General features: G+C 38.3%; 1 protein-coding gene across 3 annotated transcripts; it reads right to left on the bottom strand.

Moving 5' to 3' along the window:
• Positions 1-1842: 1842 nt before the first annotated feature.
• Positions 1843-23375, bottom strand: PRMT7 (protein arginine methyltransferase 7). Of its 3 annotated transcripts, XM_068411542.1 has the most exons (21): positions 23308-23375; positions 22447-22616; positions 21569-21605; positions 20088-20237; positions 18918-19026; positions 18466-18578; positions 17021-17262; positions 16701-16878; positions 15454-15581; positions 14514-14655; positions 13935-14018; positions 12662-12709; positions 11386-11475; positions 10564-10725; positions 8101-8175; positions 7162-7322; positions 5894-5990; positions 5152-5249; positions 4726-4843; positions 3885-3981; positions 1843-2107 (listed from the first exon to the last, which is right to left on the bottom strand). In XM_068411542.1, exons 2-19 carry the CDS (start codon positions 22539-22541, stop codon positions 4822-4824), a joined length of 2031 nt encoding a protein of 676 aa, XP_068267643.1. In that variant the 5' UTR covers positions 22542-22616; positions 23308-23375; the 3' UTR covers positions 1843-2107; positions 3885-3981; positions 4726-4821. The 3 variants fall into 3 exon arrangements, with proteins under 3 accessions (XP_068267643.1, XP_068267641.1, XP_068267644.1); XM_068411540.1 differs by lacking the exons at positions 1843-2107; positions 3885-3981; positions 4726-4843 and having other exon boundaries at positions 5031-5249; XM_068411543.1 differs by lacking the exons at positions 1843-2107; positions 3885-3981; positions 4726-4843; positions 5152-5249; positions 5894-5990 and having other exon boundaries at positions 7167-7305.
• Positions 23376-23382: the final 7 nt, after the last annotated feature.

Raw genomic sequence — 23382 nt, 5'->3', positions numbered from 1 at the left:
GGACCTCGAAAGATCAGCTAGTCCAATCCCCCTGCTGGAGCAGGATTGCCTAGACCATATCACACAGGAATGCGTCCAGGGGGGTTTTGAATGTCTCCAGAGAAGGAGACTCCACAACCTCTCTGGGCAGCCTGTTCCAGTGTTTGGTCACCCTCACCATAAAGAAGTTTTTCCTCATATTTATGCGGAACCTCCTGTGTTCCAGCTTGCACCCGTTGCCCCTTGTCCTGTCAAGGGATGTCACTGAGAAGAGCCTGGCTCCATCCTCATGACACTTGCCCTTTACATATTTATAAACATTAATGAGGTCACCCCTCAGTCTCCTCTTCTCTAAGCTAAAGAGACCCAGCTCCCTCAGCCTCTCCTCATAAGGGAGATGTTCCACCCCCTTAATCATCTTCGTGGCTCTGCGCTGGACTCTCTCTAGCAGTTCCCTGTCCTTCTTGAACTGAGGGGCCCAGAACTGGACACAATATTCCAGATGCGGCCTCACCAGGGCAGAGTAGAGGGGGAGGAGAACCTCTCTCGACCTGCTAACCACACCCCTTCTAATACACCCCAGGATGCCATTGGCCTTCTTGGCCACAAGGGCACACTGCTGGCTCATGGTCATCCTGCTGTCCCCTAGGACCCCCAGGTCCCTTTCCCCTACGCTGCTCTCCAACAGCTCTGTCCCCAACTTGTATTGGTACATGGGGTTGTTCTTGCCCAGATGCAGGACTCTCCACGTGCCCTTGTTATATTTCATTAAGTTTCTCCCCGCCCAACTCTCCAGCCTGTCCAGGTCTCTCTGAATGGCTGCGCAGCCTTCCGGTGCGTCAGCCACTCCTCCCAGTTTTGTTTTTTTGCCACTCTTCCCCTCCTAACAACCAGCTGTAACTACAAATAGAATACAAAAGATGAGTGACTAAATGAATTAGTTCTGAACTGCATCCTCTATCTTGTTAAATGCAGGAAGCCTACACAGAGCAGTTTCAAAGGGACTAATGAAGGAGAAAAGCAAGCTCCAGGATCTCAGTCCTCGAATTGCCCAGCCTTCACACAAAAGGTACCCGTTTTGCAAATAAAGGAACAAATCTTGCAGCTGCCACAACTTAGAAAATACCCTTTAAATTAAATGCAAGACTTGTCCTTCATGAGGGCCATGACAATTTCACTGTACTAAAAGTATTATTCGTTTTGTGTATTTAGCATGAGACACTTTGTTGCCTGCCTGTTTTTTATGGTAGGTTCAAGTCCACATTAGTCTTACTAGAGCTGTCACTTGTTGTACCAGTGTCACGGTTTAAAGCTGGGCTGGCGATTAAACCTGCGGCAGATGCCCTCTGTTATCCCCCCCCCACGAATCGGCCTGGTTTAGGCCAAACCAGGACAACCAGTCTTCCCTTTCAGTGCATGTATGCATGGTGTAGCTTATAACATCACAAGCATTTCATTTGCATGAGACAGGGGCATTGCAAGTCATTATTAAAAGTAAACATGATCTGAAAAAGCACTAGAAATTTAGAAGTGGATTCTGAGCACCCTCTTGTGGATTTGTAGCTTGATAACTACCAAGTATTAGTAAAACTTTCATTACAATTCAGTGCTACAGAAGCTATTATTTTTGCAGCAAAACTACAATAGGGAAGTTAAATGTGAATGGCCAAACTTTGTAGTTTGTAACTATTTTTAATACCTAAAACCTGCGTCTTCAGTGCAAGCATCTCTTGTGCCACATTAAAATATCTGTCAGTTATTCACTGGCTCTCACACAATATATGAACTGTAATACTACAAGTTCAGTGGTGGCAGGGGATCTTGTTTCTATTAAAACACGCATCTATGCCTGCAGGCCTAGTCAGGATCGAAGCTGTTGTCATTTAGCAAAAAAAAAAAAACCTGCCCTGTAGGGGCCACACAGAATAAGTTTCTTGCAAGAGGAAATAGGATTCTGGCTCTGTTTATTAAGATGCCAGTAGCCAGAAGCTCTTCCAACTCAGCACATCATGGCAATGCTTCTGTCGGGTCTGGGAACAAACAGGAGTCTGAACGCTGCTACTGGGTAGATGTGTTTTTCTGATACAGTGGCTTTCCTCCCCCGTGTGTATGCTTGCAGTAAAACACCCTGTGGAAGAGGACAGAGATAGAAGTACTTTTCTGTTTTGTTTTTGCATACATACATAAGAAATGGCCAGTATCCCCCTATAAGCAGCTGTTGTCCACACAATTTACAGATCACACTAGGTTTTTAAGTCCAGCCTGAAGACTTCACAGAGGCCAAGGAAGACCGATACATACACTAAACACTCCTAATGACACGTGAGCAAATCTCTCCTCAAGTCACCCAGGTTCGTATCAACACAGCTATGTTTTGTATGCACCAGAATTTAATGAGTTGTGTGACTTACGTGAAAACATTCAAACCATACATGTGGTAAGGGTTTGCTTCAACATAACAGCTTCCAGCATGTTTTAACCAAATCCTCAAAGCAGTTTTAGTGCCTGCCTAAACACAAGCATAACCAGCAAGCATTAGTAATGTTGATCACACTCAATGAATTAAAACATGCACAAGGTTTCCTTCACACATCCATCACGTTTTGTTCCTCTAAGGAACCCACAGATGCTAAAATATGCTCAGCATTCCAGCTCTCCAGCCTTTTTATTTTTTTTGGACAGCAGTGATACAATTACTGCTCCAGGTATACTGAAATTTAAGATGTTTTTCCTCACATGCAGATAATGATTCATATTAATTGCCACAGTTCAGTCCTGGAAGCACAGTTCTGCAGATATGTTAGCTACTACATCTAGCCTATGCCCTTCACTTTCACTATACCCACCTCTGAGAATCTCAATAGTCCCAAGTCTCACAATAACAAAAGGGTTTAAAAAGAATACCTCTCAGTCACCATGACTAGTATCTACTGCAGTGTCCATGTATCTTCAACATACGTAACACCAATAACAAAATACAAATTCCCATCAATGTGGATTTCTTCCCTGTGGCATTTTAGCAAATTTATCTGCTTTATTTTTTCTTAGGAAGTATGATTCAGGCACATACAAACACAGTTATCTTTGAGAAAGTTAACACTAGACATTAAAATACTGTAAAGTCAGTTGTGGTTTTGTTCTATCTTACTTTTAATTTTTCAAACATATAAATTCTAATATATTGCTATTAGTTCTGTGTTCCCTTTGCAACACTGTATGCTTCTGTTAGATCCAGAATAATTTGTGCAGTTAAATGCAAAGCACCTTCAGAAGCCTTTCCTACTGCAGAACACGAACAGCAGTTCATGCTTTCTGTCAGGCCGCGAGCAAACACAGGAGGCAGCATCTAAGTTTTTTTCTGCTCTGTTATCTCCTCCAGGAGCAGAGAAGCTGTACAGTGCAAGCCTTATGCATTCAGATTTACACAACTGTCTCTGTGCCTTTTGTTTTTTTACAAAGGGCCAAGCCTTTACCATTTAAAAGGCTTGGCCATATTATTGTTCCCTTTACAATTGTACAGCTTATGTTCCCAATGTAGAACAAACAGATTTGTGCCACCATACTTTCCATGGGCTAGGATCAGTGTATCAAAATTAGAAACAATTGTTTAATGAAGAGCAACCTATATATTCCAGCACAGTTTGTAAGAAATGAGAGTCTGAAGTTAAGCATCTTAAAAGTACAGTTTTGAAAAGCGAAATCCACAGATCTCAGTAGGAGCTGCAGGGTTTCTGTTCTAGTGAAAAACATTAGTCATGTATTTCATGGCTTCCTTACATCTATTAAGTGTTAAGACCTTGGTCAGGAAAATAGTTCTGAAAAATTTAGGAATATTTCAGATTACTTTGAGGTCTATAAATATGATCACACTCTTCGGAAGAAAAAGAGGAAAAATTCCTACTCACCAGAATTATATATCATGGTGACCAGGAAAGTAAAGCAGAGTAGGCTCCTGCTCCCTCATGGCTTCTTTATGGCATTCCTTTCACTTTGCTGAAGTTGCTGCTCAGAGGAAATAGGAGTAGCTTTGGTAAGCAGAGTTATCCCTGCAGCTGGCTGACATAATTTAGGACAGGCAGTACATTGATTTTCTATTTCCCTTAATAGGTCACACAGACGAAACAGATACACCAATTGATTGTTCATCTAAAGCAGAATTAATTGCACACATGTGGTCACTTATCACAATTTCTGCCAACATGATTTGGAATGCAACTAAGAAAACCTCAGTCGTGGACATCTGCTATTGCAGAACTACATACAACTGCACTAAACTGGCAGGTATTATTCAGACCTCTGACAGAATAAGGCTACATCTTTTATCATACAATGCATATTAAATATCTCCTACAGATTTGCAAGATTTTTAGACTACAGCTCTTTTGTTTCTGGTCAGACTACCATCAGTTTGTCACTTCCAATTAACCTGAATATGTACATTTTCTAATTTCCAGTTACACCTTTCCAGACTTCAGTCACTGTTTGGCAAATATCTCTTCAGAAATGCAAGATCTCAGATTCCAGCAGAACATCAGTGCATCGTACTTTAATTCACTGACCATTTCAGTTTAATACTAGCCACAACTTACACGAGTCTGTAAGCAGCTAAACTGTTTCCTTCTCCCTAGTAAGTGTACTAATATACATACGTAGCTTGACTCAGGATTTCTTTTTGTGCACTCTGAAGATTATTTCCCATTTTACAGTGATAAAAGCAAAGCCTAGAAATAGACGAGTTTAACTCACTTCTATCTGCTGTTGGAGCAAGGTTTAGTGCCTTCATCCACTGATATGCCATGCAATAACCACCAAGTCAACTGTTTCGCAGCCCCATAACGTTATTCAAAATCCCCAGAGTTTCACACTGAAACAGATGATAACAAGTATGTGTATACATGTATATAAAGCCTGTCAGGAACACCTGTCCTTAAGAAAAGGTTCCTCTCTACCTCCCCAACTATATATTTTGAAAACAAAACCAAAAAGGTTTACAGTATATTTCAGAACAGTCAGTTTGCTCTCTGAGCACAATAAAAAAAATCCCTCTGCTGTACAAAAAAATACTATATAAGTTTATTATAATTTAGGAACATGAGTGAAAAGAAAGTATTTTATAATAGCTTAAAATCCATGGCAATCTCTCCTGTCTTTGTGTTGAAATTTATAGCATACATGACAACACTAGGAGGGTCTGACAGAGTTGCTGATTCAATAACAGAACTGAAGAAATAGACAGCTTGCTTGCAGTGGGGATTCCATTCACAGTTTCCCTACAGGAGAGAGTTAAAAGTGAAAGCAGTTAAAACTCTACAATATTATTACTAGACAGTAATAACACAGTAAGAGTACAAGAGTTCTTGTTCCCAGTTCAGTATACAATGATCAGATAGAGTTATCACTTCCATTGCCATCCATGCCATTATAGGAATGTGTAACTCGAAACACTTTATGCTACACTGCACAGAAGTCGTAGAGGAAAAAATTTGTTTGGTCAAAGAATATTTAGATAGAATACCGAAAATACTTACTCCTTCCCCTCAAACTGTTTGCTTTTGTTAAACTGAGAAAAGGGATTTGTATGAATAAATTCTACTTTGAGCTAGCATCATATTTAAGTTCTGAATGTGGTCCAAAACTATGGGAGCATTTGGATCCAATTCAGACTCTACCATTTTAAGGTGTATCTCCTGTTTCCCCCAAAAATATGAACAGATAGTTCTACCAGTTCTGTCTACATAGTATTTTAACAGTGCAACAAAGAGCACTACACAGATAGTTCTGCCAGTTCTGTCTACATAGTATTTTAACAGTGCAACAAAGAGCACTACATAAATCAAGCATGGCCATCAGAGACCCATTTTTCAGCACTGTAATCCCATAAACTTTGACATAATAAATTAGATTGAAGAAATACCTTTTCATTTGAAATTTGCGTCAGTCCTGTACTAACAGAGATATCAGCAGCGAGATGATATTCCATCCACAGAACTGCTCCATGGCTCTTTCCTTTCCTGGGGAAAGGTGGAGGATCAAAACCTGTTACTTTAGATAATACTGACAGCTGAAACACTGTACCCATTCCTCACATAGTTTAGACGAGAGCTGTAAAAGCATGAATAATTTGTTTCCTTGAAAAGAAGTTGAACAGCTGAATGATTTGGTAAATGGGTAGCAACTTTTAAAGTATTTGGAGATATGAAATCTAAAAAAAGACAAGGAAGAGGAGACTACGTCGTAACTAAATCTGCTCATAACCACAGTCATCAAAAAGGCACTCGATAACATGGCATAAATTATATGGCATATTTGGGGAGTACTTCCTTTAGCGACCCCAGCTTCTACTGTTTCTGAATTTTAGAAAATATTTACCACATATCCCATCTCACTTCAAGTGCCTGCTCCACAAGGAGCAGAGGTCATGCTAGCGTGTTGCATGTAAATACAACAACTGGTGCAAAGGCAAAGACCCCACGCAGATGGTTCTGCATATTGTGAAACCTTCAATTTCGTTTCACGAAGAGAAACATACACCTACAGCAGTGTTTGAGCTACATAAGCTCTAGAGAGTTAAAAGTAAGTTTCCTGTTTTTCAATTCTTAACAGCATTTCAAGTTTGAACAGAATTAAGTACATCTGTAGTTAGATTATAATGAAAAATATCTCAGAAGACGTGACAAATATCAAGATTGTCAGAATTATAGTTAAAAGGAGGAACAGTGTACACTTTAAAGCTATTAAACAGAATAATCTGGAAAGCTAAATAGTAGCTTTTTCTGCAAGAACTCAGCAACAGGGAACAAACAGAAAGATTACAAACATCCAGACAATGGTTTATTTTCTCTAAACTATAAATTAATCTGTTTAACTTTTAAATCACGGTAAGATCTAGAAAAATGTTATTTTTGACATACAGGCATATTATCTAAGAAATTACCCTTATTGTTATAGCCTATTGTGAGTAGCCACAGGAAACTCATGTCAGAGTAACTTCCACAACTTTAGGTCATGTTTTAAAAAACTGCCAAGTATGTTCTCACTAGTTAACTACTATAGTTAACTATACATTATATATTTTAAATATACACATTATATATATATATATATGCACATGTACAAAGAGCTTGAATATGAGGTAAAAAAATGGATTATGACAAGAATATTTATTGCAATGAGAAAACTCACCGTAAAAGATTTACAGAACCCTCTGTCCTGAGACCGTGTTGCGGTACAGTCTTTCTGAAGTCAAACGTCAAAACTTCCTGGGGGTCAGAGAGTGACTTGCAAGGGTATTCCCACAGAGGGTGAGGTTCTGCTTCCCTGGATTCCCTAAAATTCAGAGAATTCTGAAGAAAGAAAGTAATAAAACTATCTGAAAAGAATCCAAAGGCAAACAGTCCTTGTTTTCAAGTAAATTATGTGTCCTGAACCCAGAGTATTTAAGTCATAAAAGCTGCCAGAGGACAGGACTGCACTTTTTAGGCACAAGGGAAAATATGTACTACATGCATAACTAATTGCTATGACTGTGGTCCTCAGAAGTCAAAAAGAAATAGGCACTTTCACAATACAATGCATTTACCTTTTCTTCTCCCTTGAGATGAATTCTGCTCTAGAATTGCCTGTACTCCTCCACAATGACTATAAAGGCAATCTAAATGGCTAACTCAAATATGGATATCGACATTACAGCTCTAGAAATTGATACAGATACATCTCACCCTTCATATCTATTTCTCGAAAGTCAAAAAGCCTTTTTATCTTTCAAAATTACCGGCAAGGGAAGCAGGATTCATCTATGAACAGCTCCCAGATGATTTGATTTCAAGCTCAGAATAAAATTTTGAGAACAGCGTTTTTCTTTTTGAATGAAGTATTTTCAAAATGGTGCAAAGAACTGAAGAGCTTGACAAATGAGAAGACACATACAACTCTAAAACCTATGCCACGGGAAGTTACTGTTTTGCAAGAACTAAACAGCCACCATATTTATGAAAAACTAAAACAATAGTTTTCTCCCTAACATACAGGTTTTTCAACAGTCACTAAATACTTTTTTAAGCCAAGGTGAGCTTTCTTCTGTTTTGCTGAGACTTGTACTGAAACTATTTTCAGTCTTCTTACTTTAATCATATCATCCATAGTCTGGACATCAAAACCTTCACATGTGCCACATGGACTCCGGATTCTCCATAAATCCTAAAAAAGAGAACAGGATTTTGTTTGGCTTTATTCAAGGAAATAGGAAATCTTAAAATAATTTTAGCTGTAGATTAGACATTTGATAACAAGTCAGATAAAGACTCTTTATTATCTGTACATTCCTAAACAATTAGAACTACTGCAAGAATCAGAAGATGGTGTGTTCTGGGAAAATGTTTTGCAAGTCAGTTAATTCTTCAGCCACTGTTTTCAATTTTCAAGTCTTCTAAAGAATATGCCACATTTCCTACCATCTCTATGCATAATTTACTTTAGAGTAGGTATGGATTTGCCAAGATTAAACCCTTACAGCTCCTCCATTTCCACCACCCAGCACAGCTACGTGCTCCCAGTTGCATCAAACATCTTACAGCCTATTGGACTGCTATACTTCCCTTTAGCACTCCAAATATCAGTAAAATCATTTTAAGCTCTTCATGCTATGTCTCTGACTTCAGCAATCCACTGGACAGACAATGATTCATTTAAACTCTTACCTTTTCTTAGACTGCATTAATGGTCTCTTAATAGAACAAGAACATTCACTAGCTGTGGATATATATATTTTATTACCTGTTCATTGTTGCACTTAGCAACCTCAAATGTTTCTGCTTTACAAGATGGCAGCAGGACGACTATAAATTTAAACAAATGCTGTCATAATTCATGCCTGAATACAGCATGAACTAGAATCTCTGAATGGCCTACCTGATAGAATTTGATGAAATTACTTCAGTTATAAACCTGTTTAGTCCATAACTGCATTTAGGGAGCAGGATGCTACCTATCTGATTTGATAGTTCTCCTGGATTCAGCTTTTGCTAATTGCTTAACTGTAATGACATATCCCTATTCTGACAACACAGAACAGCCTACAAAACCAGTTCTGCAGAATGCCTTATAACACTATGTCTGTTCCTTCTGTCTAAGCAAGAACTGGGAAATTAGAGGTTATTCTAAAAACCCCACAGACTATAGTCTTTGAGTCTGGATTCACCACTGAACAAAGAGGAAAAGGTAAAATTAAAGCAGTAGCTTTTGGAATAGCTTAACGGAACAAAACACAAGTCAAATGTTCTACCCAAATAGCTACGTGAAATCATCTCTGAACACAACCCTGTACATAAAAGTGTAAAACCGAGGTTCAGGTGACATGAATGTTACTGTACATTCTGCTACTACATTGCTGAATGATCTTAAGTCATCACTCTGCATGCTTCAGTTTCCTCATCCATAACATTTAGAGAATGCTGCTTACTTCCTTATAAAATGCTTTGAGTTCTAGGGCAGTAAAGCCTCTAGATAAAAAAGCATGGAATTAAAATTAAGTGTTTATTTCAATCTGATTACTGTTGATTAGTCTTAAACATCCGCTTGCTATTACAAGATTCAGATTTACGTTATTTACTCAGTATATATTTAAATTCTCTATATTTTTGCAGAAAACTGAAATGTATATAAAAACATGCAGTGTAGATGATTAGTCCCAGAGGGAAAAAGAACATACGTATTTTCACATGCACAAACCAAAGGCAAAAGTAAGAGAATAAGGTTAAAGAGCATTCAAATAAGGAAACTGTTAATGGAGAGAAGGCTCAGACACAAAACTACACTGCTAGTGAATCAGACAGAGGGAAGAAGAGAGGAAAGACCTGACATTTTTGTTTATGTGAAAATTCATTAGATTATAGGCTTTTCTAAAATTTATAGATATGTATATTTTAGTCACACAATTTCAGACTTAAGGAGTTCCCTCACTTAAGCTACTGGACAAAAACTTTGCGTATTAATTATGAAAGTACTTATTTAATTTCCATTGTCATTGTGGGTAAACTCTTCACAATCTTCACAGACCAAGTCCTTAATAACTGCAAAAAAGTTTATACCTTTGTACAGTTTCTGAAAGATGACTTTTCAAAGTATTTTTAAGATGTGACCCCTATTATGCTCAAATTTAGAACTGTGCACAGCCTCAAGTGATTAAATAAAAAGAACATGCAATTATGAATCCTGCCTACAGTCTTATACTCATAAAGCATAATTTTAAAAACTGTTATTTTGCAGAATATCTAATTTTATAAATAACCACAATTCTCACATGCTTCAGCAATACCTCACTAATCTAAAGAAATACTTTAAAACATGCAGCCCTTTCACTTAAAAAGGGTAAAATTACTGGAGTTAATTTTCTGACAAGAGATGGCTGAAACAGCAAAACTCATCTTCAAGATGTCAAATATTGTTTTCTCAGATGGTAAGTGCAAAACACATTGAAGCGGAATAGTATTAAGAGGAGATAAACTTGTCATTAAAAATGCCTGGAAGAGTACTCAATTTTGAGTGGATTTGTGTAAATATCAAATGCATAGTTCTGAACAATCTCACCTGAAACTCCACAATCATCATGTGCAAAGCAGCAGACTGAGGCAGGACAGTGACGTTGCTGCTGAGGTGACTGGTCACAGCTGTCCTAGCATACCAGAAATACAGGTTATGCCACGGCAACAAACTTGTAGTAAAAAAGGGCTCTCCCACAAGAACAGAAATCTTGGCAAAGAGAGGAGATAAAAAGTATTATAGTAAGGAACAACAATGCAATAACACAGGCTGTTTATGTCTTCAATAGTTGACAATGCGATGTAGCAAGTGAAGTCACCCAGATAAAAACTCCTACTGCTCCATAAGGATTTAATTACTGCACACTGCAAATACTGCACAACACATCTTTTTGTGGTTTTAGTTAGAAAATTTTAAAATGAATTTTCCTGCAACAAAGTTTGAGAGAAAATATTGCAGTTTCAGGTTGGGAGGCTTTGTAATGAGAGTCATAGAATTTTAAAGTTTTTAATTTAAGGATGTTAGTACTTCCAAATAGACTGCAATCTTCTGAGTGGCTTGAGAAAGAAGAGCTACAGCCTAGTAGCATGTATGCAGTTAAACCAGTTTAACTACCTTAACAACTGGTGTAGATTATGCAGCAAGGGAAAGTCATACCCTTTCAAAAACAAAGCGAAAACCCTCCCACAGTCTTTAGTCTCATTTAGTTTTAGTGGGACAAGGTCTGAACCAGCTACTCATTACATTTTATATGAACTGGGATATAATGGGACTCACTGTGGTTACAGTAGCACAGTAGGCAAGCAAGATTCATTTTCACCTGCTCCCCACCACCCCACTGAAATTCAGTGTTGGACAACTGTAACAAACCTTTTTATCTTCCAAATGAGAAGATGTCAGCAACTCTGGACGTGCTTCTATTATTTTAATTTTATCTTCAAGATGATTTGCTTTAAAAACCTAAAAAAAAAAAAAAAAGTAGCATACTGTCTTTATCAAAAGCTACTGTTGAGACTCAAACCCATACCAAAATAATTTTATTAAAAAAAAGAAAAAGAAAACAATAGCCAAAAGAAATTTTAAAAAAATTGACTACCATAACTCATCAGGATGATACAAGTCTGTTCTTGAAGGGTGCACACACTTAGAGCCAACACATCACACCTAGTGAACTAAAGCACATGCCCCACATATTCCTTCAATTAAGTATATAAAAAGGCAGATAACACAAAAGTTGCCTCACCTTCGTTCATCTGTACTTTGAGGCACATGGGAAGGACAGGCAAAGACAAAAATTACTTCAGCTACAAATACACTGCATATTTGGCTTCTGTTTGAGACCAGGTTTGCATCCTAATTTGCCTACCTTTATGTGTTTGTACTCCTAAGCCACAGGCTGCGACAGACCTCTTTCAAATATATAATGCTAACTAAAACAGACACAGCTGAACGGTGACTTCAGGAAGCCACTTCCAGTCACTTCTTAGACATTAGCTGCCTCTCCTGAACAGCCTCCACTCCACTGGCAGCACTTTCTGTGCTCTACACCCCAAGGAAGCAGCTGAAACACCGCTTGCAGTTAAGACCCGCTGCCTACGGTCTCCTAAGAGCCAAAGAGCAGAGCAGGCATTCTCAACTTGTCTCAGCTGGAAGACAGAACTGCTAGATGCCACTTTCCCAGTAAGACTGGTGCAAGCTATGGGATGCTCTTGCATTCCACTAATCTTCAGAAACAGTTTGGCTTTTATCACCAATGCAATGAGGGCAGCAGAGCAGCAGCTCAAGCAGACAAGCCAACAGGCATCTGCAAGGAGAGATCAAGCACTGGCAACCATAATTCCCTCTGCTCAGCTCAACTTCCTCAGTGGCATATTCTGCTTGTGGCTAAAACTATGAGATTGGATGTATCTCCAACGGGATGTGTTCCTCCAAGTATTTGCATAAAGCCCTGTACAAATACCAGGAAAAGAGAACTCCCCCCCTCAACATACCCCACCTCCCACAGTCTTGTCAAACTGCATCAGATACATTCATTAAACTGATTTAACCTCCAAGTAACTGATGCGAGGACAATCAAAGGCATCAGCTCTGGGCTTAGAAATGCCATGAGTTCATTAACTGCTTTAACAGAAAACGGAATACTCACTTTTTCCATGACAGAACAGGACACAGTAGAGTTTTCTAATGTAAACACCTAAAGAAAATACACAAGTTAATCAAACTACCTTTATATTTTTTAATTAAAAGAATATGTAAATGAACAATGAACTATTTTGATGCCCTAGTGAACACAGTTCATAAGAACCATGCATCTATTGCACAGCCCACTGTCATGTGCCTTTTTAATAACAACAAAAACACCCCCCAATAACTACAGGCTAAATAATGCTGTTTTCACAGCCATACAAGAAAAAAAAGAATACAATGCAAATATTTATTTTGCATTTTTAAGATGCGCACAGCATATTAACATTTGTTCTAGGCATATATTTACTCCCGAACAAATGCAAGCCTATTGCCACTGTGCTGAATCAACCTCCTTGTTTAACATGATCTGACTTTATCAGCTGGAAAGAGCTCAGATGTGCAATGCTGCACACCAGCCTTCTGAAGTAAGGAAAAAAATAGTTTTTATTAAAAATTGGTGAATAGTTAGGTAATATGCTGCTACAGGGCTACGAAAATATTATGGAAATCTCTATCCGCCCTATTCATTTCCTCTCTTCTCAGTAGTGATCTGTGACTAGCCACTACTAAAGACAAAAAATACAGGGGCCATGGATCACTGGTTTAACTCAGGATGTTATTTATTTCTATAAATTGCCCAGCATCTTCCTCAGGGTTATATTACATTACACATTCCCAGATATTCAGTCCAACTATAATAGATTTTAGTTTGCAGAGCCCCATGAGAGAACACATCAAGTAAGGTATATACATAAGTGAGACAGCCAGGCAGCTCTCAGCTCTCATTTACCCAGACTCAGTATTCTTACTGCTTCCTGTCTTGCTGTTGCAGACCTTCCACTTCAGATCAGATAATATATGTAATTATGGAATTGCAAACATAAAAGAAGAAAAAATATTGCCAGACATTTATGGTGGTAGAAAGAGTATTTCCAAAGGCACCAAGATACAAGATGGCAAACAGGAATCAGTGGGGAATGAGGAACACCACTTTCATTCAAGGCTGCACATTGGTAAACAGCAAAACTGGTAATTATTATCTCCCTAGACTTCAGCTTGATCAGAGATTAATTTAACCTCCACTTCAAGACAATGGGAGCCTCCTCCTCACTTGCCACTGAAGAGGCACTGGAAATAATTCAATAATGGGCTGGAAATGCTGAACTATACGACAGAACTAAAACCACCAAGCTAAAACACAAAGATCAGAAAACCAGGAAGAAGTACTGTACCTGCTTTGCTCCAAGATAGTGAGCCAGCACAGGCAGCAGACTGCCATCACTGATACAAAGACAAACGCTATCTGTTTTCAGAACCTACAGAAAATAGTCAATTGTTACTCCTATTCCAGACGAAAAAGTTTTCAAATTCTAGACATTTTGGTGGCATTTTTTCCCCACTTTATAAGCTTCCATATCAAATAAGGACTGGGAGATACAGTGATTAATATAACCACTTCAAGCAGAACAGAATAGTGTAGGAAATGTTCATGTAATCCCCTTGTTTTAGGTCAGAAAAAGTTTGCACATAAACGTATTAGGTGCCTTTATTCTACTACCAATAATCGTTCTAACAAATACACAGAGCTGCTACAAATTCCTATGCAAAAATGGCTGCTTACAATTTAAAAAAAAGCAATACCAAAGACTTTATGACAAAATATACCTTACATCTGCTGATTAAATAAAATATACTCCGCAAGCAAAGTCCTTTAGCAAGGGAGAAACAAATTCCTTAAATAATTACTGCAAATAAAACAATACACGCATCGATCACAGAAGCCAAAAACCCTACAGGCAACATGCACTCACTTTCCTCAAAGACTTGATGTATTGGCATGTTCGGTGCTGATCATTTAATTCCCCAAAGCGTGCTCTATTCCAAAGAAGATGAGCCTGACATCTACAAACAGGACTCTCAACACGAACATCTGCTTTATTCTCCTCTGCTCCGCTGGAAGAAAATTTCAGTGAAGTATTAACTACAGCATCAGTAACATGTTTTCACAAACAGGTACATTTATGCATTTTAACTAGTACATGCATTAATGCATATGGACTCCACTGTTACTTGTTCAAATTTACTAGTTCCCCAGGGACATTTTTGTAGCTTTGCATTTCAAATAATAAGAGAAAGGGCCAATTTTCACCTTTTTTAAAAGACAAAACCAAGAACCCCCCAAACTTTCCCACTAACTGTGATGGTTAGGTATTTTACACTTTGATCTTCTATAAAATGTTACTCGTTTGGATTCCTAAGTAAAAAAGGCACATAAAATTCAGACATTAACTTTTAAAGCTGGCACTGATTTTTAAAAACGTAAGCTGCTATTGTCATCACAACCAACATAATTAAGCTCCTTTTAATTTGAGCAAAAGGCTTTAATCTCAAAAAGACGGTGCTGACTAGGAAAATAGAAAATGGAGACAGAATGGGAATTATTTCACTCCTTTACCTATATGCCAGCTCAGCTAAGCTGTATTTCAGGATTTCCAGGAACCATGAGTGTTTTTTGTTCTCTGTCACAGAATGCCACCCGGCGTAAGGCAGGAGCCTGCAGTTCAAACCTCAACTGTGTTTTTATGCATAACACCTTTTTTTTCACCTGTGCACTGCCCAGGAAGGGGCATTTAATAATTTTCTAGTCTTTAGGTTCTTGTCTTGCTCTTCCACAAAACAGCTGCTCTAAGAGCAGCAAATACTCGAGCTTGGAGTAAAATACCACCCTTTTTCACACACATGTATTGTTACCTGTCTTTCTGCAGCTTATACCACAGAGAGTACTCATCACGACAGGCAGTCAGGTACACCTTCTCACTCTGGAGAACTGGCTCCTCATTTGGAAGAAAATATACACACTGCATCCAGTGATCTCTCCACTGAAAAGTGTTGATAAACAAAACCTTAGGAAGTAACTCATAAATAGTACATGGAAAGTAAACAAACAGCAGGAATCAATGGGCATAACTTCGAAGCACTGATGTATGACTAGTTGAAAGAATCTTGTTCACGTTAGCAAGGCTGAATACGGACTAATACCGTATATTGGATAAACGTACTTTACACATACTTCTTACAAGAGAATAAGCCTGAGACCGCTGGCTGGCTGACTAGCTAAGCTTGTATTTTAATCAAATGAAAAACAAATCCAAAATACACTTTGCATTTATTAATGCCGTTTCACCTCTCTAGTTCACTTACGTTAGAAACCTGTATTGAATTGCTAACAGTGACCAGAGGTTGGAGCCTCATGCATCAAATGAGGTCGCTTAGTGTCACTCTGATATGACAGCACAACTATTCTGTGTTTTCCAAAGCTACTTTCTGCACTGCAAATATTCCACACTGATTGGTCGTTCTAACCTGACCAAATGCCCTGAAGCTTGATAGTTTCAAATTTTATTCTCAAACATGGTAACTACAAACAATAATTTTGTAGCTTCCTTTTGACTAAGTTCATCCTACTAGTAAATACATACATACAAAACCACAGGAATCTGATTTAATAGTGATCTCCTGTTCCTCTAATTATCCAGTATCAACTCAGCATTTTCCCACACCAGCCTTTTTTGTAGGAGTATAAATATATTACCATAAACTGAACACTCACTTGGAATTTTAATAATAGAACTACATGGAAACAAATCATATACTAATATTTTGACCAGGGATAGAGACTAGTTCAGAAAAAATATGTGGAAATCTTTATTTCTTGAAAGTAAAAGAAATAAAATTAAAATATCTGGAAGACAGCTTCAGCTTTTAAGCTTTACATTAAAGCATACATTTAAGTTTTACATTAAAGACAACCTAAAATGGGTACATACTATAGTTAACATTTCTATGATTTGCTTATTTAGCATCTGCCAATACATAAAACATCAGCAAAGTTCCTATACAGTTGAAGGAACAGCTGCTTAAAACACCCAGTATGGCCTTTACTCAAAATAATTACTGATAGTCATCTGATGGTAGCATCTGAAGGCTCAGTATTTTACCTGGAAAGCAGAAGTGGATTTTACCCAGTATGGAGCCATTGTGCAATTGATTGTCCCAGAGGGGTCCATGTCAATATCCCACCAGGAAAGTACGATTTGTGCCTTGCCAGATTTTACAGGCTCCAGCTGCACTTTGTAGTAGGTAGAAGCACTCCTTACTGGCCTACTGAAATCGACACTGCAGAGAAGCATGAAAATTGTAAAAATAAATAGTTAAGCATTCTTCAGAAATTCTCATTAGCTTCCTAAGATGAATACACCACTCATATAAAAGGCATAACAGGAAAATTTTGTTTTGAACAAAACAATATCTACCTTACCTGAACATTGTCATCACATCACTAAGGATAGTGAAGTCACTTGAAGGCATCTGGTTCAACTGAATATCACAAACAGAAGGAACACCTGGACAGTTCTCCATTTCTGAAGGGGAGACAATAATTTTTTCACCATCCTCTGCTTCGACACGAATAGGAAACAGTTTGTTCCAGGACCACATTCTTTTGGATTCCACTAATTGGACATACACTGTTGCCCTATGAGGCACTGCCTCACATCCTTCCTGAGTGTTCAAAACAAAGGGTAAACGCATTCAACAAGTTTGACTTATTAACATGCATGAGAATTAAATCAATTGAAATGTGAACCCATTTAAAGAAAAGTTGGACTGGGAGCTTTGAAATCTTGAACACAGATTATTTCAGAGACTTCTGTAACATCAGAGCACTTTCTCTTTCTATCTGTGAAATATGATACACATTATCTATCCTGTGGTTCAGCAAGGCCAGATTACTTTATTAATCATGCAACATTATCAGTTTGGTAGCCTCAGTTAAACTTGCATTTCCATTCTCATTCCGAAATAAGAGATCTATGAGCTTCTGAAGGCCGATAACTACTAAGCTATCAACATTAAAACAGAGTTTGTGATTGCAACGAGCGAATAAGAAAAATAACGGTTCAAATATTTATGCAATGGCAACTTTGTATCCATGTTTAAAGAGTAGAAAACATGTAAGTTGTTCTAAAAAAACCACTGTGAACTAAGAGCTAACTGTGAAGTCCAAGAACAATGCTTTTACAAAAAAGAGTAATTACTATTTAGAGTTCTATATGGAGAGCAGTAAAAAGTTATGGAATGCTATTGTCTTTATATGTAAAACTGGTAGAATGAAACCTAGAAACCTAAATAAAGTTTTGACATTCACATTTTAATTAAAGGGAAAAATTATAAAGTATAAAAGAGAAAGTCCTAAAATTATACCTATAGATTATATATCAAAAGAACTGGATATTAATTTGATTACAGCGTTTAAAGTATTTCCACAGGCAAAAAGCATGTGGAGTAGCAAGAGCTCCTGAGAAAAAAAAAAAAAAAGAACAAACCAATGCCTGGGAGGTGAAGCCCATCAAATTTAGGAGGCAAACTTCATTTTTTAAAACATCTTGAAACAAACTACTAAGGAAAGCTCCAAATCAGAACTGGATGCCTTTCTGAAAGACATTTGTTAACCAGCAAGTTATTGGTTTTAACACAAAACAACTAAGTGTCTTGTCAGAACCTGTGATTTACAATATGAACTCCAATTTATTCTAGGAATGAACCTAGTAAATTATTCACTGAATAAGAAATTAGCACAGCTGATGGTGTATTTACAAAGGATACAGAAGCCTAAATCAAGTACAATTTCTATCCTACTTCAAAAAAGACAGAAAAGTTTCTCTAGGGATAAGTGTGACACACTATCAATCTCTATTTTCTTACCTGTACAAGATATTTGTGTGCATGCTCATAGGTTGGTAAAGCTCCTTCTCCTATCAGCTCTGTATCAAATAATTCTGTTACCAGGATGTTTGCACGACATTGCATGTCTCCATCTAAAAGACACAATTTAATATTGTAAATTAAGACTTATTATATAAACCTTTCAAGAAGACGCTATCCTGAAAACACAAATAATTAAAAACCTTATTCCTGTTACAGAATCTGCTGAAGACTGCAAATTATTTTTCTTCAGAAGTTTACTACGAAATACAAATGACTACTGAAATACTATTACACCACTTCCCTTGAAAGTAAATTTCCAATGTTACTTTCTAGAGAATAAAGGATTTGCTCATTTTAATTAAAAACATATGGAAAATAAGAAAAAGACATATTCCTTCATGGTTTTGAGGTACTTGCCAATTTTTTTAACCCTAGCCTGTTTTTCTCACCTGGGCCAACTGTGACTTCAGTGGAGTGCTTGTTGATTACCTTGATCTTGTCACGAAAACCATTTTTCTCCACTATCTTCACAGCAGCATTAGCCATGGGCTTGAAAACCTGTAAACAGCAAGAGTATAACTGGTAAGCTAACATTAGCTTTCAAAAATCAAAGGACACTAACACAAAATGCAGTATATTTAGCCCTGCAAAAATTTAACATCTTCTATATTTTTTCCAATGTTTGAAGTTCATTACCATGAAACAAGACAGCAAGCCTGAAAATAACATAACGATGAAGAATGTACTGAAAGGGCTTAATGTCCATATCCAGTTTTTAAATTCAAAGATTTTAAATATTCCATTCAGCCACACAATCTGACTACTTAAGGTAAGACATTTGTGGCCACTCTGGAAACAAGCACAACCCTCTCTGATTGCTTCCGGTGTATACATGAAAGACATCTGTCTCTGAAAAATTATCATAGGCTAAAATCCTAGATTAATAAAAAAACTAGATTTTTACTTGGATAAAAATCACAGCACTCTTTCCACCATGACCTACAGACAAGTGAACCTTCTGTTTGTTTCTTCAAATGTGTTAAAAAAAGCTAAACTGGCCAAAATGTTCCTGTTATTATCCTCAATATAAGTAATGCCTGCTAATGACCATCAGGATGTTTCTTAACTACCAATAAAAAAGGAGATGCTCTATTTAATTACAAAGAGATGGAAAAACCAGTTTGAGACTGTCTCTTTATTACGATGTAGTCCATGTTATGCTTAAGCGGTCTGAGAACCCATCTCCAGGATTTGAAACTTATGAAGATCAGCAATATGGTTAGAGAATACTCACATTTTTCAAAAACTTGGTTAAAGTTTTCCTTTGATAAGAAGTAGAGAAGACAGAATACTATGAAACTTGACTTAGTGGTTTTAATATGTACATTTACAGAAACTGTCTCAAAAATGAAAAATGTACTATAACTTTTCAACTATATTCTTGTAAGACCTAAGTGTTTTTGACACATCAAAGTATCAAGTTGGCATTTCAGAAGCCATGATACAAAACAGCAAATGCATCCACTCCACTGATCATGCAGACAGAACTGCACTGAAGCTTTAAATATAGGCTATGAACACGCATGCAGAAGTATGTGCAACCGGTTAGAAATGCTTACCTCAACTGCATAGCAGAAATCTGCACCTGCTGAAGCTGCCATCATAGACAGGAGTCCTGTGCCAGTCCCTATGTCTAGAACAATTGCTTTCTCACCTCTTTCTTTTACTCTGCTCAGTGCAGCACGAATACCTTGGTAATATTTCACATTCTGCGGAGAAGAAAAAAAAGATCAGCAACCTTTTATCCATTTATATTTTTAATTTTTGTGTAGAAATCTTGCATTCTGATTTCATAATTAGAAAAAACATCTACAGACATTCTGTATGCTATACAGTCACACCAAAGCCGTTTTCAGCAAAAGGAAGTGTTTCTGGAGGGATCAGTTCATTTAAAGGACATCAATTTTTATCACAATATTCCTGTTGTCATTGACCATCAGCTATCTACAGCGCATGCATAATTTACAAATGCAATATATTTTCTGGAGCAAATAATAAGAGCCATGTGAGATACTACTGTTTTTCTGATTACTTTTCCCCTGCAGCACCGCTCAAATAGTCATATAGTGCCTATGACAGCACAAGAGCTACAGTATCTTGGATTTAGATTCCTCTCTACACCTCCTGAAAAACATTCATACATGAGAAGCAACATGTGTGAATACTGGCTTTTGGTTACGTGCCATTAAGTGGGGCTACAAGCATACCAGCATTAACAACAGGAAAAAAACCAAATGCTGTCATCTGTCAGCTACAGTGTACATATTGAAATGCATGCTTACATTTACTCCATAACAGCCTACTGTAAGACATTCCTTTCCAAATGGTTTATCAAGCCTTTCCAAAGAATATACTATCTTTGGTCATTCTAAATTTGGAAGGTCTGCTGGATCCATTTCCAAACAATTCTAGTTAACACTTTTGATGTATAATTCCAGTAGAGTTGTTTTAATTATTTAGACACAACTTGCTGTCTCTACATGGCTTGTTAAATGCCTGATCCCACTGGCATGTTTCAATTCAATATGAATTCAAGACTCACAGTGCAGGCACCATAAAGTTCTCTAAAAAGGTTATTGATGAAATGGTTAACGGCTAGAGCAGAAAGAACATTTAAACCATTCACTCCAGACTTTATCATGCCTGTAGATACACTATCTCAATTTTCTTCTCAATCCCAAGCAGTAAATAAGAGCCAAAAATACCACAAAAGAATGAAGACAGACTTTACTTACATTCCTATAAAAACTAAGCAGCCTAGATTTACATTTATAGCCTTTGAAATTTCATTCTCTCTCTGTCAAAAATTTCAAACACAGAACAGCAACAACAGCTACTGAATGTAAATATCATGTTCTGCAGTAAACAACAGAACACTAGAATCATTTGTAAGAAGGCATCTGTTGATCTAAGAGCAGGTCTGGTATCCTAAAGGGTACAAATATGATCATCTAATCTTTTAGAGAAACCTGTATAATCATGCAGTGACAGCTATTCAAGAGAAAGGAAACATTTCAAAAGGTTTTGCTTCTATACTTACTCTGTCTTTATCATGAAGCATATCTGCATAGCGTGACCTACAATAAAAAAAAATCCAGTCAAAATACTACATACTGCAAAGCACAACAAAACTGCTAGATCTTACATAGCCTCCTTTGTTTTCTCTTACTAAGGCAACTGGTCCCCACGGCCCACAAATGCACAGATAACCGACACGCTCTTTGAGGATCTGAACTGTTTCCCAAATCTAAGGAATACTGTCATTTCAGTGATCTGGTCATCAGCCTATAAATGAACTAATTAACTGCTGGCATACATCCTCTCTTCAGCAATGGACCCAATACATAGACCTATGGACAAACAGCTGTGAAATAACAGCTGGGACAGATGGAAGTTCATACAGAGCAATACACAGCAATGAAAGACAGCCTAATAATGGTCTATCATTTGTTACCAAGATTTAAATTCCTTTGGTCCCCATTTCTTCATGGGTCACACTACTTAAAAGTATCCCAAAATCTAATCTTCACAACTTTTCTGGCTGTTACATTAACCTCTTAAAAAGTTACGACAGGAATAGACAACTGGCAATTATTTGTTGCACTGGGGATTTAAAAGAAATTTAGTCAATGTATTTTGCCACAACTCAGTCATTGTCAGCATTAAGATAAGCACCTCAGACAATGTTTAAAGAAATTTAGAAGGAAACTACTCAAAGAATACTTTACAAAATTCTACATTTACACTTCTGCCTTCTACAACACTGGGCACTGTAACATTTAGACTGTCCTACAGTCTGTTCATCTCATGCCCTTGGAACTCCTACAGAGATAAACCCAAAAACTGTCATAAAAATAAGTTTGGTTTTCTCTTTTTTTGTAGCTTTAGTGGAAGAACAAGCTATTTTTTCCAGCATACCTTGCAATTTCCTGATGGTAGTCATAGTTCTCATCCTCTTCTACCCACTCCATTGCACCAGTGGTTGGATTAGCTCTTCCACAAAAGGTCTTCATGATCAATCTCAGTTTGTGTTATTTATGTATTATGTGCAGTTTCGCTGCTTTGGCTTCAGTGTAATACCCAAAATACTGGTTGGGAAAAAAAAACACCACAAAACTTTCAGTGAAAACAAGAGAAATCACTTTAGCTCTGGATACATATAGATATATTCTCCCTATTACACCTGCCTTGGCCAGAAGCACTGGTGACTGCGCTGCACTTTATCTATAAGTATGTTTTAAGCTCAAATCTGTCACCCAGCCCTGCTCATGAACTAAGCCCGGAAAAAAAAAAAAATCACCAGTAAATTCTCAAGGGAAAACACCGCCCCCCCCCACGAGGCGAAGCACGTCGGGCCAGGGGAGGCCAACCACCCTCCCTGTGGGGTCCCCACACCCCGTCTGAGCAGGAACCTGCAAACTTTGGGCAGCCGCAGAGCCGAGGGGACCGGCGGCCGCATCGCTCTCCCCGGCTGGGACCCTGGGCCGCGGTGGGGAGTCCGAGGCCGAAGCAAAGCACCTGCCCGCCGCTCCCCGTCCCGCAACGGCAGCCCTGCCCGGGGCGGGCGTCACCTTGGGACAGGCCCGGCCGCGAGCCGAGCAGCCTCGGCCCGCACCTCCCTCCACCTCAGTAAGGAGCTGCGACGGGAGACGGCGAGAACGTTCTTCGCTACCCTCTGCCCGAAACCAGCGCAGCGGCCCCGAGAAGCCGCGGCCTCGTCTCCCCCTCAGGGACGGCGGCACCTCCGCACCCCCCGCCATTGCCGCTGCCACCACGTACCCCTCAGGCCGCCTCGCAGCGGGCGAACCCCCGCCTTCCCGGCGTGCACCGCGGCGCGGCGGGCCCGGGGAGGGG

Source organism: Nyctibius grandis, chromosome 12, assembly GCF_013368605.1.
Source record: "Nyctibius grandis isolate bNycGra1 chromosome 12, bNycGra1.pri, whole genome shotgun sequence".
Lineage (NCBI taxonomy): Eukaryota > Metazoa > Chordata > Aves > Nyctibiiformes > Nyctibiidae > Nyctibius > Nyctibius grandis.
This window is presented reverse-complemented; position numbering and strand designations above follow the sequence as displayed.

Coding starts and splice junctions, on each gene's coding strand:
- PRMT7 (XM_068411540.1), bottom strand. CDS start 22,541: ATGAAGACCTTTTGTGGAAGAGCTAATCCAACCACTGGTGCAATGGAG. Junction 21,606..22,446: donor TACCATCAGGAAATTGCAAG/GTATGCTGGAAA, acceptor TTTTTATTGTAG/GTCACGCTATGCAGATATGC. Junction 16,879..17,020: donor GATGTGATGACAATGTTCAG/GTAAGGTAGATA, acceptor GCTTCTCTGCAG/TGTCGATTTCAGTAGGCCAG.